Source organism: Perognathus longimembris, chromosome 5, assembly GCF_023159225.1.
Source record: "Perognathus longimembris pacificus isolate PPM17 chromosome 5, ASM2315922v1, whole genome shotgun sequence".
Taxonomy (NCBI): Eukaryota; Metazoa; Chordata; class Mammalia; order Rodentia; family Heteromyidae; genus Perognathus; species Perognathus longimembris.
The window spans coordinates 2,944,230-2,957,763 of record NC_063165.1 but is presented as its reverse complement, the minus strand read 5'-3'; the positions used below and the strand labels follow the sequence as shown (position 1 = coordinate 2,957,763).

At 54.9% G+C, this 13,534-nt stretch overlaps 1 protein-coding gene across 1 annotated transcript in view; it reads left to right on the top strand.

Moving 5' to 3' along the window:
• Positions 1-13,258, top strand: part of Bace2 (beta-secretase 2) — a 54,780-nt gene extending 41,522 nt beyond the window's left edge. Inside the window, exons 10-12 of the mRNA XM_048346559.1 lie at positions 1,450-1,618; positions 8,314-12,623; positions 12,664-13,258. Coding sequence (XP_048202516.1) covers positions 1,450-1,618; positions 8,314-8,567 — 423 coding nt within the window. The 3' untranslated portion in view covers positions 8,568-12,623; positions 12,664-13,258. The remainder of the gene's footprint in view (positions 1-1,449; positions 1,619-8,313; positions 12,624-12,663) is intronic.
• The last annotated feature ends 276 nt before the right edge of the window (positions 13,259-13,534 follow it).

Here is a 13,534-nt window from a genome sequence, read left to right as displayed (position 1 = left end):
TACTGAGGGTTAGAAGTAAAGGATAAAAGAAGGAGCATGCGTGTGTGTGTGTGTGTGTGTGTGTGTGTGTGTGTGTGTGTGTGTGTAGTGAGGCTGGAACTCAGGGCCTTGTGCTTTCACCTGGCCTACTTCTACTTCCAAGGAGGAAAAGTGCAGATGAGAAGCCATGCCAATGCCCACCCCTCCTTCACGCCTTCGAGAAACAGGGTAAGTCTTAGCAGGCAAGGGTGGAGAACTTGAGGAGAAACACAGCTTCTCAGAGGACACGCTGTGCTCGGTCTCGAGTTCTATTCTTAGCACCGCTCTGGACTCCCAGTGCCACTTAGAACAAATCCAGTAGCCCTTTCTGGGTCTGTCTCTCTTGCTCTAAAGGAGGGAGAATGGCTCTTGCCAGAGACATTTTCAGAAGAAGGCCATAACCCTGAATGACCGTCACTACCGGAAGTAATATTAGCATGGTACATTTTCAAATTCTTCAGCATAATATAGGGTGGTTTGTGTTTGTTTTTTTTTTTATGACGACACTTTGGTCAGTTAACAGCAACATGTGGACATTGTTTTGTCACTGTGGTCTGTAACCAAGCTTTCTGACCGGTCAGTCCAAGGGTGTAAGCACTTACTGGTAAATAAGTGGTGTGGGATTTGTTGGCAGAGCTAGAGATTCATGAAACACAGAGAGAGAGAGAGAGAGAGAGAGAGAGAGAGAGAGAGAGAGAGAGAGAGAGAGAGAGAGAGATAGTCTGGAGTTCTTGCCGGAGATTCATGGACACAAACTGGAAGATACAGATTCTGTTTGTCTGGTACTCAGTGACCAGTAGCTTGCTTCAGTGCCGTTACTGGATTTCTCGCGGGATTCGTTCCTTCGGAAGTCGTCGGGGGACGGGAGGGGGCCGGAAACACCTTCAGTGCAGGTGCTCCCGGTAGCGGCTAGGCGTAACCCCGCCTTTCCTAATGGAAGTGGATCTCCGGGGGACGTTGGCTTTTCCCCGCAGCGCCCTCCAGGCTTAGCACTGACGGATTTAGCGCACAGCTCGTTGAGGGCCGGCTCCCGGCCAGGGTTCCGGGAACCCAAAGAGGAGGTGCGGAGGAAGAGGCCGCTTGCCCGCCGACAGTGTTCGCCCACAGCCCCCCAGTGATAGGTCACTCCTCCAGGACTGGCCTCTGGCGTGGGAGCTGCTTGCTTCCCGCTCACCCGCCCATCTCTGGCGTCCGTTTGACCGTACGCAGACAGAAGGACAGACCCGGCACGTCTGTCCGCGCATCCCGCGTGAAGCGTCGGTGGCGTTCCCGTGTGTTCACCCCCTCTGTCACACTTGCGACCTCATCTCCTCCACGGCAGGGCCGGTAGCCACCTCTTTCTCATTCGCCCCCACACCGGGGAGGCTCCGACAAGGCCAGCGGTGCGGTTCGCACGTTGCCTGATGGGTGCTTTTCCTCTTACACCGGCAGCTTTACATTCAGCCCATGATGGGGGCCGGCCTGAATTATGAGTGCTACCGGTTCGGCATCTCACCGTCCACCAACGCGCTGGTGATCGGGGCGACGGTGATGGAGGGCTTCTATGTCATCTTCGACAGAGCTCGGAAGAGGCTGGGCTTTGCCACAAGCCCGTGCTCAGGTAAGAGCGGACCGGAAGCAGAGAGAGAGAGAGAGAGAGAGAGAGAGAGAGAGAGAGAGAGAGAGAGAGAGAGCCTGGGAATAACGTACCAGCCTGGAGCAATCCCAGAAGGCTCCTCCTCAGCCACCAATCAACCTCTCCACTTATGCCTAAGGCCAGTGCTGGGCTTCTCCGTAGGGCAGGTGGCGGGCTTGTTGGGAGGTGAGGCAAGGTGAGCACCGTTAGCCCCGCACTCACACGTGGGAAAGAGTCATCTCCAGGTAGGTGCTCTGCCGCTTGAGCCACACGTCCGCTTCGGGCTTGTAAAATCTTTTTATTGTCAGGGTGATGCACGGAGGGGTTACGGTTACGTACGTAAAGCAGTAAGGACATTGCTTGTCAAACTTGTGACCTCCTCCCTCCTTTTTCTCCTACCTTCTCTCCTCCCCGACATCGTCCCCCCCACCCCCCCAGAGTTGTACCGTTAGGCTGCCACACGCTTTTGACTTTTGCTGGCTAATTGGAGATCAGAGTCTCATGGGCTTTCCTATCTGGGCTGGTTTTGAACTGAGATCCTCAGAACTTAGCCTCCCGAGTAGCTAGGATGGCAGGTGTGAGCCTCTCCCTGCAGGTCTGTGTTTCGTTTTGTTCTTTGGATGTTGTGAGATGCAATCCAGGTCCTCGTGCCAGAGGAGGCCAGAGGAGGATGGTATTAAGGGGGGAAACCACAGCTGGACTCTCGGGCACACCCGGAATCTGTTTAAATATCGCCAGCCATTCCCACAAACACACACGCGCGTGGCCACAGCCTGTCAACGTCAATGCGGATTCCGTGGGCTTCGTGTGGTGGACACGCTGCGACCTCCTTGAGACTTGTCCCGTTTTTAATCTCCTCGCGAGTGCGTGTTTACTCTCTCAGCGTGCATTCGCTCTTCTAGTCTGTTAGGCTGTTATTGACAAGACCTTTCTCCGGTGGAAAATGGCACTGACGGCCTTAAATGTCACTGTATTTCCCAAGTGTGAATATTTTCTTTTTTTTCTTTTTTTAAGCCGAGGGACCCTAAGAACTAAAGCGACTTTGTCCACCATTTCTGTTTTCTCATTAAATACCATTAAAGCGGGGTTACTATGGCAACAGCCAGTCACCAGGTCCACTTAATACCGTGGAGAAGGTAATAGACATACGTTCTCTAAGTGGCTGGGCACCCGGGCGGGGAAACCCTGCTTTTCTACAATCACGTCCCGAATTGTTTCTTTTTTTGTTATCAATTGTGGGTTGTTTTTTTTTTTAATGTATTTGGAGTTTGGGTACTTAAAATACTTGATTTTTTACCGGCTGTGAGGAGAGACCCTGGCCTGGTCCCCTCCTCAATGCGAGTCACTTTGCCGTTCATGCGTCGGTTCAGGGGCGTCGACGAAAGGAGGCCCCGGGCCCCCCCGGCACGGTGAGCACCGCGAGGGAGACTCGCGCTTCCTTTCTCAGTCTTCGTCGCTTATTGGCAAATGCTATAAGTAACCAAGTGTTGGAGTGAACATGATGCCGTCATCCCGGAGCGGCCGGGGAGAGGGTTCGAAGGCCCCCGCGTCGGGAGGCCCCCGAGTCCCCCCGGCTGTGAGAAGGCCGCGGGCTTGTGGCCCACCCTTCTCGCTCTTCAGTGATCCCTAGCTTGGCGGCCATGTCTCCCACGAGGGCGGCGCGCCTTCTACTTCCCCACGCGGGGAAGGGTGAAGGGAAAGAGCCGGTCTGTCCTTCATATGACGTGACCACCAACCGCCCGCGCGTCCTCAGGACTGGGCGCGTGCTCCCCCAAGAGAACGCCTGGACCGGGCGGCGGCCAAGATGGAGCCGCCGTCTTTATAACCGAATCCCAGCCACGACGGGTTAAACCCCAGGAGGCTAGGATCCCGGATCCCGCGGTCCTCCCGAGAGCCGCCCGCCACGCAGGACCTTGTCAGTTGATTGGCTTGAAGGCTATTTTTTTTTCCCCCTTTCTCTATTTAAACGTGAGGCCTGCCGCACAGAACGAGCCCCTTCTCGGCTGCCCCCTCTCGCCGTTCAACGTTTACTCCTTTCTAGATTGTTCGTGTTGACGTGAGAACTCCACACTGACTTGGAAAGAAAATGAACGTCTCCTTATACACGATACGGAACTGTTCCGTGGTTTCCTTCCAAAAGATGTTACACACAGATAGTCCGGGTACTTGTTAGTTCTTGCCGTTACTGTGACAGGGATTATTTATAGAAAGTTGTTTCACAAATATGCAGAGATTTGTGTGTGTGTGTATTCTTCCCAACTACATTGTAAAATTCCTTACATTTTTTTTGAGAGGGTATTGGGATTTGAACTCGGGACCTCATTATAGAAACTTGTGCAGATTATTCTGGTTTTCTCCCATCGATGAAGAAGACTCTATTACTGGGGCTTGAAGTCAGGACCTCACAATCTTGCTGAGTTTTTTTTTTTTTTTCAAGGCTGGTGCACTACCACTTGCACCACATCACTTCTGGCTTTTGTGGATTCATCGGAGATAAGAGTCTCACAGACGTCTGTCTGGTCTGGCTTTGAACCGTGATCCTCAGGTCTCAGTCTCTTGAGTAACTAGGATGAGGATTACAGGTGTGAGCCACCAGCACCCGGTGTGACCTCTGTGTCTCGGCTGACATTTCTCGCTTGCTTTGTAGGCTTATCTTTAGTGTCTTGGGGTTTTCTAACCACCCCCACCCCACCCCACCCCCAGGGTGAATTCACTGTGCCATAGTTATGAGAGCATTTTCGTAAAGCAAGGGAACATGGACTTCTGCTGAATCCGTTCAGACCCCGGCAACGTCAGGATTTCTGCCCCAAGTTGCGGATGCGTCGACTCAGATGCCGGCGTTAGAGGTTGCAATCCTGCCCCCCTTCCCCCCAGCCCCTCCTCAGGCTCCAGCGGAGCTGGGCTTCCTTGCTGGTAGTTTTCCTTCCACCGAGCAGCAAGACTTTCCCGGGCCTCCTGATACCAGCTCCCGCCGACCTGGGTGTGAGGACTCGGGCCCTCGGGTCCACTTCCGCTCCAGAAGGCACTCACTCCTGGGCTGAGCTGTGTACTTAGCAATCGACGGTGACTGGAGTAGGGTGGTACATGCCTGTGGTCCCAGCCGCTGGGGAGGCCGAGGCCGGAAGATCACTGGAGCCCAGGTTCCTAGCCAGCTTGCATAACACTGGGAGACCTTAGCTCGTTCAGAAAACGCCGAAGGCATAGATAGCTCCATAGTGCAGCAGGTGGTTAGCACCCCCGAGGCCCTGGTTCAACTCTAGAGCCGAAGAGTAACTGGATAATAATAGAGGTTACCCTGTGTGCTCATGATGGAGTAGAAAAGGAAGAAGTGAGGGCCGCGCCCCTCAGAACGCCTGGTTTACAAGGCCCCTCCCCCTCCCCTGAGCCCCCTAGGGTGCTGCGGCACAGCCCGGCGTGAGCAGATGGGGTGGGGGGGCTGTGCCCAGTGGCCCGCCCAGCTCTGCTGCCAGTTCCCAGCAGGGCCTGAGCATCCCCCGGTGTACCCCACCCCCCCCCAAGTGTGTGGAGATGGGAGGACCAAGGTGTTGAATTATCAGCTCTCTGCTGAAATACCATCCATCTCTTTTTATAGATGGAGACATTTAGCACCCCAGAGCTGTATAGATTTCAGGCTTGTACGACTTGAAACGCATCCCGGATCCGGGCAGGTTTTCCTCTGTGAGTTCCTCTTGCCGCGGGTTGAAAGCGGATCATCTGGTTGCTGCTCATGTTTAAAAATAGGGAAGTTAGCAGTCGGGCCGAGGGCCAGAGATCCGCCTGGGTTTCTCCACAGAGAGTGTAACCAAAGATAGCAAAGCCAGATGACCTCTAGGAGCAGCGGAGAGCAGAGGGGCTGAGACTTAGAGAGAAAACGCCGGGGTGCACAGCTCCCGAGATTATTGTTCCATGTAAACAGAGTCTCATCAGAGAGCATCTTAGTCCTAAATAATCAGTCCGGAGGAGGAAGTGACCTGAATGTCATCATCTTTTGTATGCTTGCTTGCTGGCTTGCTTTTGTGGAACTGGGGTTTAGACTCGGGGCCCCATGCTCTCAAGACAGGCGCTCTCCTGCTGAACCATTCCCCCAGTACTGCTTTGCTTTAGTTTTCAACTACAACCTGACCCTATTTTGGCCTGTATCTGTCTCTGACTGCAATCTACTTGCCAACACCTTCTGTGTAGCTTTTTGCTCAAGGCTGGCACTCCACCACTTGAGCCACAGCTCCATTTCTGGCTTTTTCTGTGGTTCATTGGAGCTAAGTGTCTCAGGGACTTTTCTTCCCCAGGCTGGCTTCCAAACTTGATCCTCAGACCTCAGTCTCTCGAGTAGCTAAGATGACAAGCGTGAGCCACCTGGGCCTGGCTTGCTTTGCTTTCTTAGCCTCGCTGTGATCAATCCATAGCCTCTGTGGGGGGTGCGCTTTGTGGAGATGCCTTTTAAAATTGGTACTGACACGTACTAATTAGACAACTAAGTAGAGTGGAGTGTACTGGTGGTTGATTGTTGGTAAGAAGTCTCCCAGGCTTGTCTGTTCCAACTGGCTTCAAACCCAGATCCTCAGACCTCCTGAGCAGCTAGGATGACAGGCCAGAGCGACCAGAACCCACCTCACACTGTGACTCTGAACACGTCTGAGTCGTTACCTTGCGAGCACCCTTCTTTCAGGCAGCGTGGTGGCTTTTCATCTAAGCTGGCGAATCTCTTGCTTTTTAAGTGGAATGTTTAGACCAGAGATTGGCAGACTGAACAGCTTGCCAGCCAGATCTGCCATGAGGTTTGTTTTTGTGACCAACGAGCCAAGAGTGGTTTTGTGCTTTTTTTTTTTTTTTTTTCATTTTTAAAGAGTAGGGAAGAAATGCGTAATTCCCCAAACCTCACCCTATTACCATGTGGCCCATTTCAGGGAAGTTTCCCAAGCCCAGGTGAGATGCTTTATGTCTTTGTGTATGATATCGCTATTGTCTCTGGTTTCCACTGTGCCACGGCGTTCCACTTGTGGTGTCGCGTTTTTAAGCGTTTCAGTCTGATGAAAGTTCAAACCTGGCTGCACGATTTCCCTTTCCGCTGTTGCTCCCTCCTCTGTGCGGAGCCGGGCTTTGCTGCACCTGCTACCCTTTTGCTTAGGCTCAAAGGACTTCCTTCGTGAAAATCGGCTTGAGATAAATTCTTTCTTGTGTGTAGCTGAAACCCATCTTTATTTCCTCTTCATTGTTGGGGGACGTTTTCTTCTGGGTACAGAGCTAGAGGTTGACTAGAGCACTTTGTTTTGCCCCCAGCTCACGTGTCTCCTAGCCCGTGTTGTTTCGTCTGTAATTAATGCTCCTTCTTGCCCCTTGCCTTGTGGTGTCTTTGTCTCTTTATCTCTCTGGTTCTCAGGCCCTCCGTTGATGACTGGGCCTCAGTAGTTCACTGGGGTTCTCTTTCTATATCACATTTCTGCTGCTTGGGGCTCCTTGAAGCTCTTGGGTGTGCGACTTCATAGTTTCTATCGCGTTTGGAAGGTTTTGGTTATCTCTTTGGTACTTCTTCTGCCTCCCACCATGTCCTCCCGTGACCTCTGGTTGCACGCTTGGCTGCGGGAGAGTTCTCCAGTGGGCTCATGTTCGTTTTAGTTTTTCACGTTAGTCCTGTGCATTTCATTCCGCATGGTGGCTACTGTGGCGTCTTTAGGTCGATTTGTCTTTTTTTTTTCTATAGTCTATACTCTACTATTAATGCTACCGGTGTGGTTTTATCCTGCATGTCGCATCTAGGAGTTCAATTTAGGTCGTTTGACACGTCTAACGTGACCGCTGGCTTCCTGAAGAGAAGAAAATCACAGCAACACCTTGATGTCATGTCTGTGATGCTGCCATGTGCCTCATTCCTCACAGAACGGTTTCGTTTTTCTCCCTCTTATGAACTGTAAAGTATAAACATATAGTACTGTCTTCCCGACAGTATTACACGATGACCTCCAGTTCCAGCCACTCTCCTGAAAGGTACATACACACACACACACACACACACACACACACACACACACACACACGAATGGCCAACTATGAGAAGACATCCACAACCTGAGGATGTTTTTGTCGTCTAAGAGAGTCTCACAGACATACAATAAGAGAAGGCGAGATATTACCACTGAAATATAGATATAGATGATCACTGCTCCCCCTGACAGTCTAGTTACTGTCGAGACCAACCATCCCATGGACCTAGTGCGTAGTCATCAAAAACAGCCTGGCTGAACATTGAAGGTGGAGATTGTGGTCATACGGAAGGTCAGAATTCAGGCTACAGAACGGCAGATCCCACAGAATCTCATCTTTGACTTTAAAAAACAAACAAACAGTAGATGGACGGGAAAAGGCGCGGCCGACCCTGCAAGTGCCGGTCATGGCTCCTGCCCTCCCTCGGCCGGCCCGGCGCTGTGGGGCCTCCCCAGTCCTGGCCACGAGCGGGCGTGGCCCCCGGGCCCCTCCCGCGCCCCTCCACGTGGCCGGGCCGGCCTTCCTGTTTGCAGGAGCTTGGGTCTGGAGGCCCGCAGCCACCCAGCTCCCCTCTGGGGTGCCCCCGGCCTCCAGCCGCGAGGACCTGGGGGTTCCCCGGTACGCGCAGTCAGCCCCGGGGCTTTGTGCCCACCTCCTGGCACGGCTGCGTGGACATTTCCCCTCTCTCTCTCTCTTCCCAGAGATGGCAGGGGTTCCGGTGTCGGAAATTTCCGGGCCCTTCTCCACGGAGGACGTCGCCAGCAGCTGCGTCCCGGCCCCGGCCCTGAGCGAGCCCCTCCTGTGGATCGTCTCGTACTCCCTGATGAGCGTGTGCGGGCTCGTCCTCCTCGTCCTCATCCTGCTGCTCCTGCTGCCCTGCCCCTGCCGCCCCGCGACCCGCGACCCCGAGGCCGTCAGCGACGCGTCCTCCCTCGTCAGGCACCGCTGGAAATGACCCCGCGCCCGCCCTGAGCTCCGGCCACCTCGAACCCGGCTCTCCTGAGGAGCACCCCCGCCCCCCCCCGGGGGGCAGCCTGCTTCCTCTGTCCCGTCCTCCGGGCTCTGCCTCCAATGCCTTCCAGATTCACTGTATCGCGATTGTTCTTGATTTGAAAAAGCTCCCGGTTCTTTCCTCCTCCCAAGAGACATGATAATAAAAAGGAACCGCCTCGTTCTAAACCCAAACAGAGTGAATTCGGCTCCCGGCTTCCTGGGACCGCTCTGCCAAGCTGTCCAGGTATGCTACCCAGCCCCCTTCCCCAGCCCCCCCCAAAAAAGAAAAAGCAAGGCATAGCTAGTTACCATCTCTCTCTGACCTCTATCAAGATGAGTGCCTGTTGTTTGTAACCCACACACACGCGCACACACACACACACACACACCCCACACCCTTTTACCTCCTAGGAAGCGTTTTGTAGTGGTGACATCCAGGGCGGTGTGTGCCGGACCGGGTTCTCCACCACAGTAGTACACAAGGCCTGTAATAGGCAGGAGTTGTGCCCTAGGGCCTGGTAAGAGAACCGTCCTGCCCTCTTCTGAGCGAGGAAGAGCTACGCGGGGCTCTGGGCTCTGAACGCAGCACGAATCCAGGTGGAGATGAACCCTCATCTCCCCCCCACAGCCCCCCCCCAGACTCCCCCACGCGGGGAAGGCCTTCTGACCCACAGGAAGAACGCAGACCCTTTTCCCCAGACTCCTGTGCTACAAGCAAATGGCTACCTCTTCTGTGACTTGGCCCGGGGTCCTGAGCGTCAGTGGGGCGCACACAGCCTGACCCCACCTGTGACCCTACCACGGGTGAGGTGGGACAGGGACTGAGCCGGGGACTCCTGCTCCGGACTCCCTGTACGATTCCTCTTGCTTCAAGTTAATGGATCCCATCTCGCTGGCGGGGCCGCCTCTTCTTCCACACCTTTGGGTGCCGCATTCAAGTCGCCGATCGCTCAAGCTCCGACCAGAGGGAAGGAAGGCGCGCGACTCGGTGGAGGGATTCCACCTTTCCCTTTCAAAGACGTTGCCAGAGAAAGGCGGAGGCCTTGAGCTTGCTGCAGCCGGCCTTGACCTTGGGGTGACCAGCCACCTCTGGACCGAGAAACACACGGCTGTGCCCTCTGGGTGCAGAGCCCCCTCCCCCACCCCTCCCCCCCGCCAGGTTGGCCACGGTAAACTGGAGGAACCTTCTGGAGATTCTCGAGGGAAGATGGGTTGCGTGGCAGAAGGGAGATGAATGGGGGGGAAAGGCCCATGGGGACGCCCCCCCCCCCCCCAGCTCACGGATGAGGGCTGAGAGCACTTCACGGGTGGAAAGCTGCGGGAGTAGAATCCGCTTCCTGCCCTCTTGCCTTTTCCCACCGATTGTGGTCTGTGGACCACCTTGCATCAGAGTGAAGGCAGGGCCCCCCCGGCAGGGCCCCCCTTGACGCGGAAGGAGGGGAGGACACGGCGTGGCCTCCTGCGCCGGGGTCGGGAGCGCGAGAGGGCCGGCGTCCGTGCACCCGGTCAGCGGGCACTGCCCCGGGACCGAGATGCTGCCACCCCAGCCCCTCAGAGAGGGCCGGCGGGTGAAGTGCGCTCTCCATGCTATGACTCCCACCCTCCCCTGGACGCCCCAGGTGTCTTCGGACCTGATGTTCGAGGAGGAACGCTTCAATTACAACGGCATACTCTAGTCATCCAAGTGAAGCCGGCTGGGACGTTTCCCCGGCATAGGTTGCTGCTGAAAAACTGGACTCTAAAGTCAAAACTACAATGGGGCCGGGGGACCCACCTCCTCGGGTTCTGTAAATCGAGTCGTCTCTTTGGCCAATGTCTAATATTTGCCCCGGCCAAGGGCAGAAGTGTTCATCTGGAAGTTTCATTTCTGCGCTGTGGAATGTTCTGGAAGAAGATCCTGGCCTCAAAGGTGCCAACTGAGCAGGAGTAAACTGTCAGCAGCCTTGTCCACGCGCGGATGAGACACAGGCTTTTACACAAACCGTCTTCCTCTAAAGGCGATGCTTTTTTATTTTTTTCCTGGTAACTCGCTTAAATGTCTGAAATGAAATCTTGCCTTCCGATCATTTTTTTACTTTAAAAAAAAAATAGTGCGAGACGAGATTGGTGATTGACGGACCGAAAATGGACAAGAACCACCGGTGCTCGACCTTGCGGACCTGCTTGTCTTTCTCCCCATGCAGAAGCGCGCGCTTGGTATTGCAGGGGCGGAAGCGCGCGGGGCTCCCTGACCGCGCCCCGCTTCTGCACGCCGGGGAGGATTTTACCTGCTTCCTCCCGGTGCCCAGAGCTTGTGGCTGGCCATCAACTTAGCGTCGTGCCTGGTCAGAACCACGGAAGTCATCTCCAGCGAGGCAGTGAGTGTCGGGGCCTCCACGGAGCTCCGGGTGACCGAGTCCTTCCTCCCCGAGTTCCGGGGTGCCGAGCGCGTCTACGACGGCTGCCGCTGCACGGACTACGCCGAAGCGCGGAACCTCTGGGCTTACTCCTTCCACGCGGCCTGACAGGCCGGCCACCCGCCCTGAGAGTCCAGAAGGTCAGGCCCCACCCCTTCCCCAGGACAGCTTCTGTGGGAAGTGCTTGAGGGGCACCACAGCCCCCCCCCCGCCCCGTCCCGGCTACGGGCCTCTGCACGCTGCTCCTTGGGGCGGCCCGGGCCTCCCCCCATCCCAGCGAGGTCCGGAAGACGCAGCGTGCACCAGCACCCAGTCCTTCAGCCGGAAACGCGCATCGCAGCCAGGTCTCCTGGGAGTGGGGAAAGGCAAAGGGGTATCGAGATGGGACATTGTGACGGGAGGGACTGGTGCTCGGTACGGGCCGTCGCCCTGTGAAGTGCCCGCTTTCTCCCCTGCCAGTGCGTGTGCGTGGGGGGTTGTCCACTCCGCTATCCACCCAGGTGTCCAGCGATGGCAGCCTCGTCCCCTGCAAGTCACAGAGCACACAGAAGACACAGGAGGCGCAGGCCAGGTGGAGCGGCACTCAGGAGTCTGATGCCCCTCCAGCGGGCCTCCCGCTGCCTGTGTGCACACCGTGGCCACAGGGACGCTGGGAGAGTCCTGCTCAGGCTCTGAGGCTCAGGATGGGACCGGGGACAGGCACGGTAGTCCATCGCGAAGGACGAGCTTCTGACGTGGGCCTCTCCGTGGCGGCGCGGCTGTCTCTAAGGAGCTTTGCAGCCGGCCAACGTCTTTGCCATCACCTTCGCAGCCAGACCCGCAGTGACGTGCGTCTTCGTCCGTGAGGTGGAGGGGAGAAGTATTTCCACTCACAAGACAGGCACAGATGAAGCTATCACAAGGAGGCGGAGGTCTGTCTGTCTGTCTCCGAAGGGCAGGGCTAGTTGTCTCCTGGCGAACGCTGTCCGCGACTTCGGGGACACAGGCGGCGGGCGGCTGGCTACAGTGCACCTGCTGAAGGAAAGATCTCCTGAGCCTCGCATTGCTGAGCTGAGCACTCAAGGGTGAAATGTCGAGAGAATGATTCAAGATTCTCTTTTGCTATGGAGGGGGCAGGGGAGAAGCTAATTAATAATAACTCAATAATACAAATCACATGAAACAAAATAAATAAAATGTCTTAGGAATTCTTAAGTAGTTTTGTGTTCTTTGTTACTGAGACTATAAAACAGGGTTCTTTAACACACACACACACACACATACACACACACCTTTTCCTAATTGGAGATGTAATATCACATATAGATAGCTACATACGTACGCGCGTAGATGTGGATGTCCATATACCTACACAGACTTTGCAGTACTGGGGTACAGAACTACCACCCATCCTTCTGGATCTCAGCCTCCCCCGTAGCTGGGGTGATGGGTACAGGCCGACGCGCCGAGCTTCTTATTGGCTAGGATGGAGTCTCGTGAACTTCTTGGCCCAGACTGGCCTCAAACCGCAATCCTCTTGCTCTCCGCCTCCTGAGGGGTTGGGATTACCGGTGTGAGCCAGTAGCACTTGGGTTATCACATATTCTTATCAAGAAAGTCTTATTTACTGGAGGGATGGCAGCGTGCGTGTGAAATCGCAGGATGCCACGTGTTAACGCGAAGCTGAATCTGTGTGGTTTCAGATGACGCGTTTCCTACTGTTTCTGCTCATTTGCACTGTGCACTTACACTTTTCAAATGTTGAGTCATTGAAAAGCCCAACCACGTCCCCTGCTTTTGAGAAGCTGGCTCCCGAGCTGTCCTGACTCAGAAAGTTTTAGTTCTGGGGTCTGGTGAAGACTTTGCACCGTGGACTGAAAGCTACAAAGAGGCGAACGAAAGGCACTGCTTTGTAAAACGTACTGTGTGTGTCTCCGTCTTACACCTCCATACAGGAGGCGAAACTGTAACTTGTAGTTCTGAAAGGCTTATTATTATCCTAGTTCCCTTTAGGACTTCTCCCCCACTTCCAGGACACTGAACCGATTTCAACCTGAGTTGTGATTCGAGCAAGAGTCGGAGTCAAAAGGTGCTTCTTTCACTTTACAAGTGGCCCCGTGGCCGTTGACACATGTCCACACAGTTGTTGCACCCTTCAAAACTGGAGTTTTCTAAAAAGAATCTTATTTTTATACATGTATGTTCCGCCAATTTTAAGCTTATGGGTCATTGTAATCAGACCACGTCAGCTTCTTTGAATAAATAACGCTTCCTTCTCGTTGGGCTCGGAGCCTTCTTAAGCGTCGGGTCTCGGATCCTGGCTCTGCCTGGCCCGTCGGGAGCTGTTATGTCCTCTCTTCTGCAGGGGCTGCTGGGAAATACTCAAGTTGAGCTCGGGGAGGGTTCACGCTCAAGGGAGAGATGTAGAACAGGCTGGAACAGGAAAAGGAAGGCTACCTCGACTGTGGGGGCGCAGCGGACTGAAGCGGTCGCAGCTGGAGCCGTGGGAACAGCTCCGCCCCCTCCAGGGCCTTGCTCTGTGACCCGCGCCCTC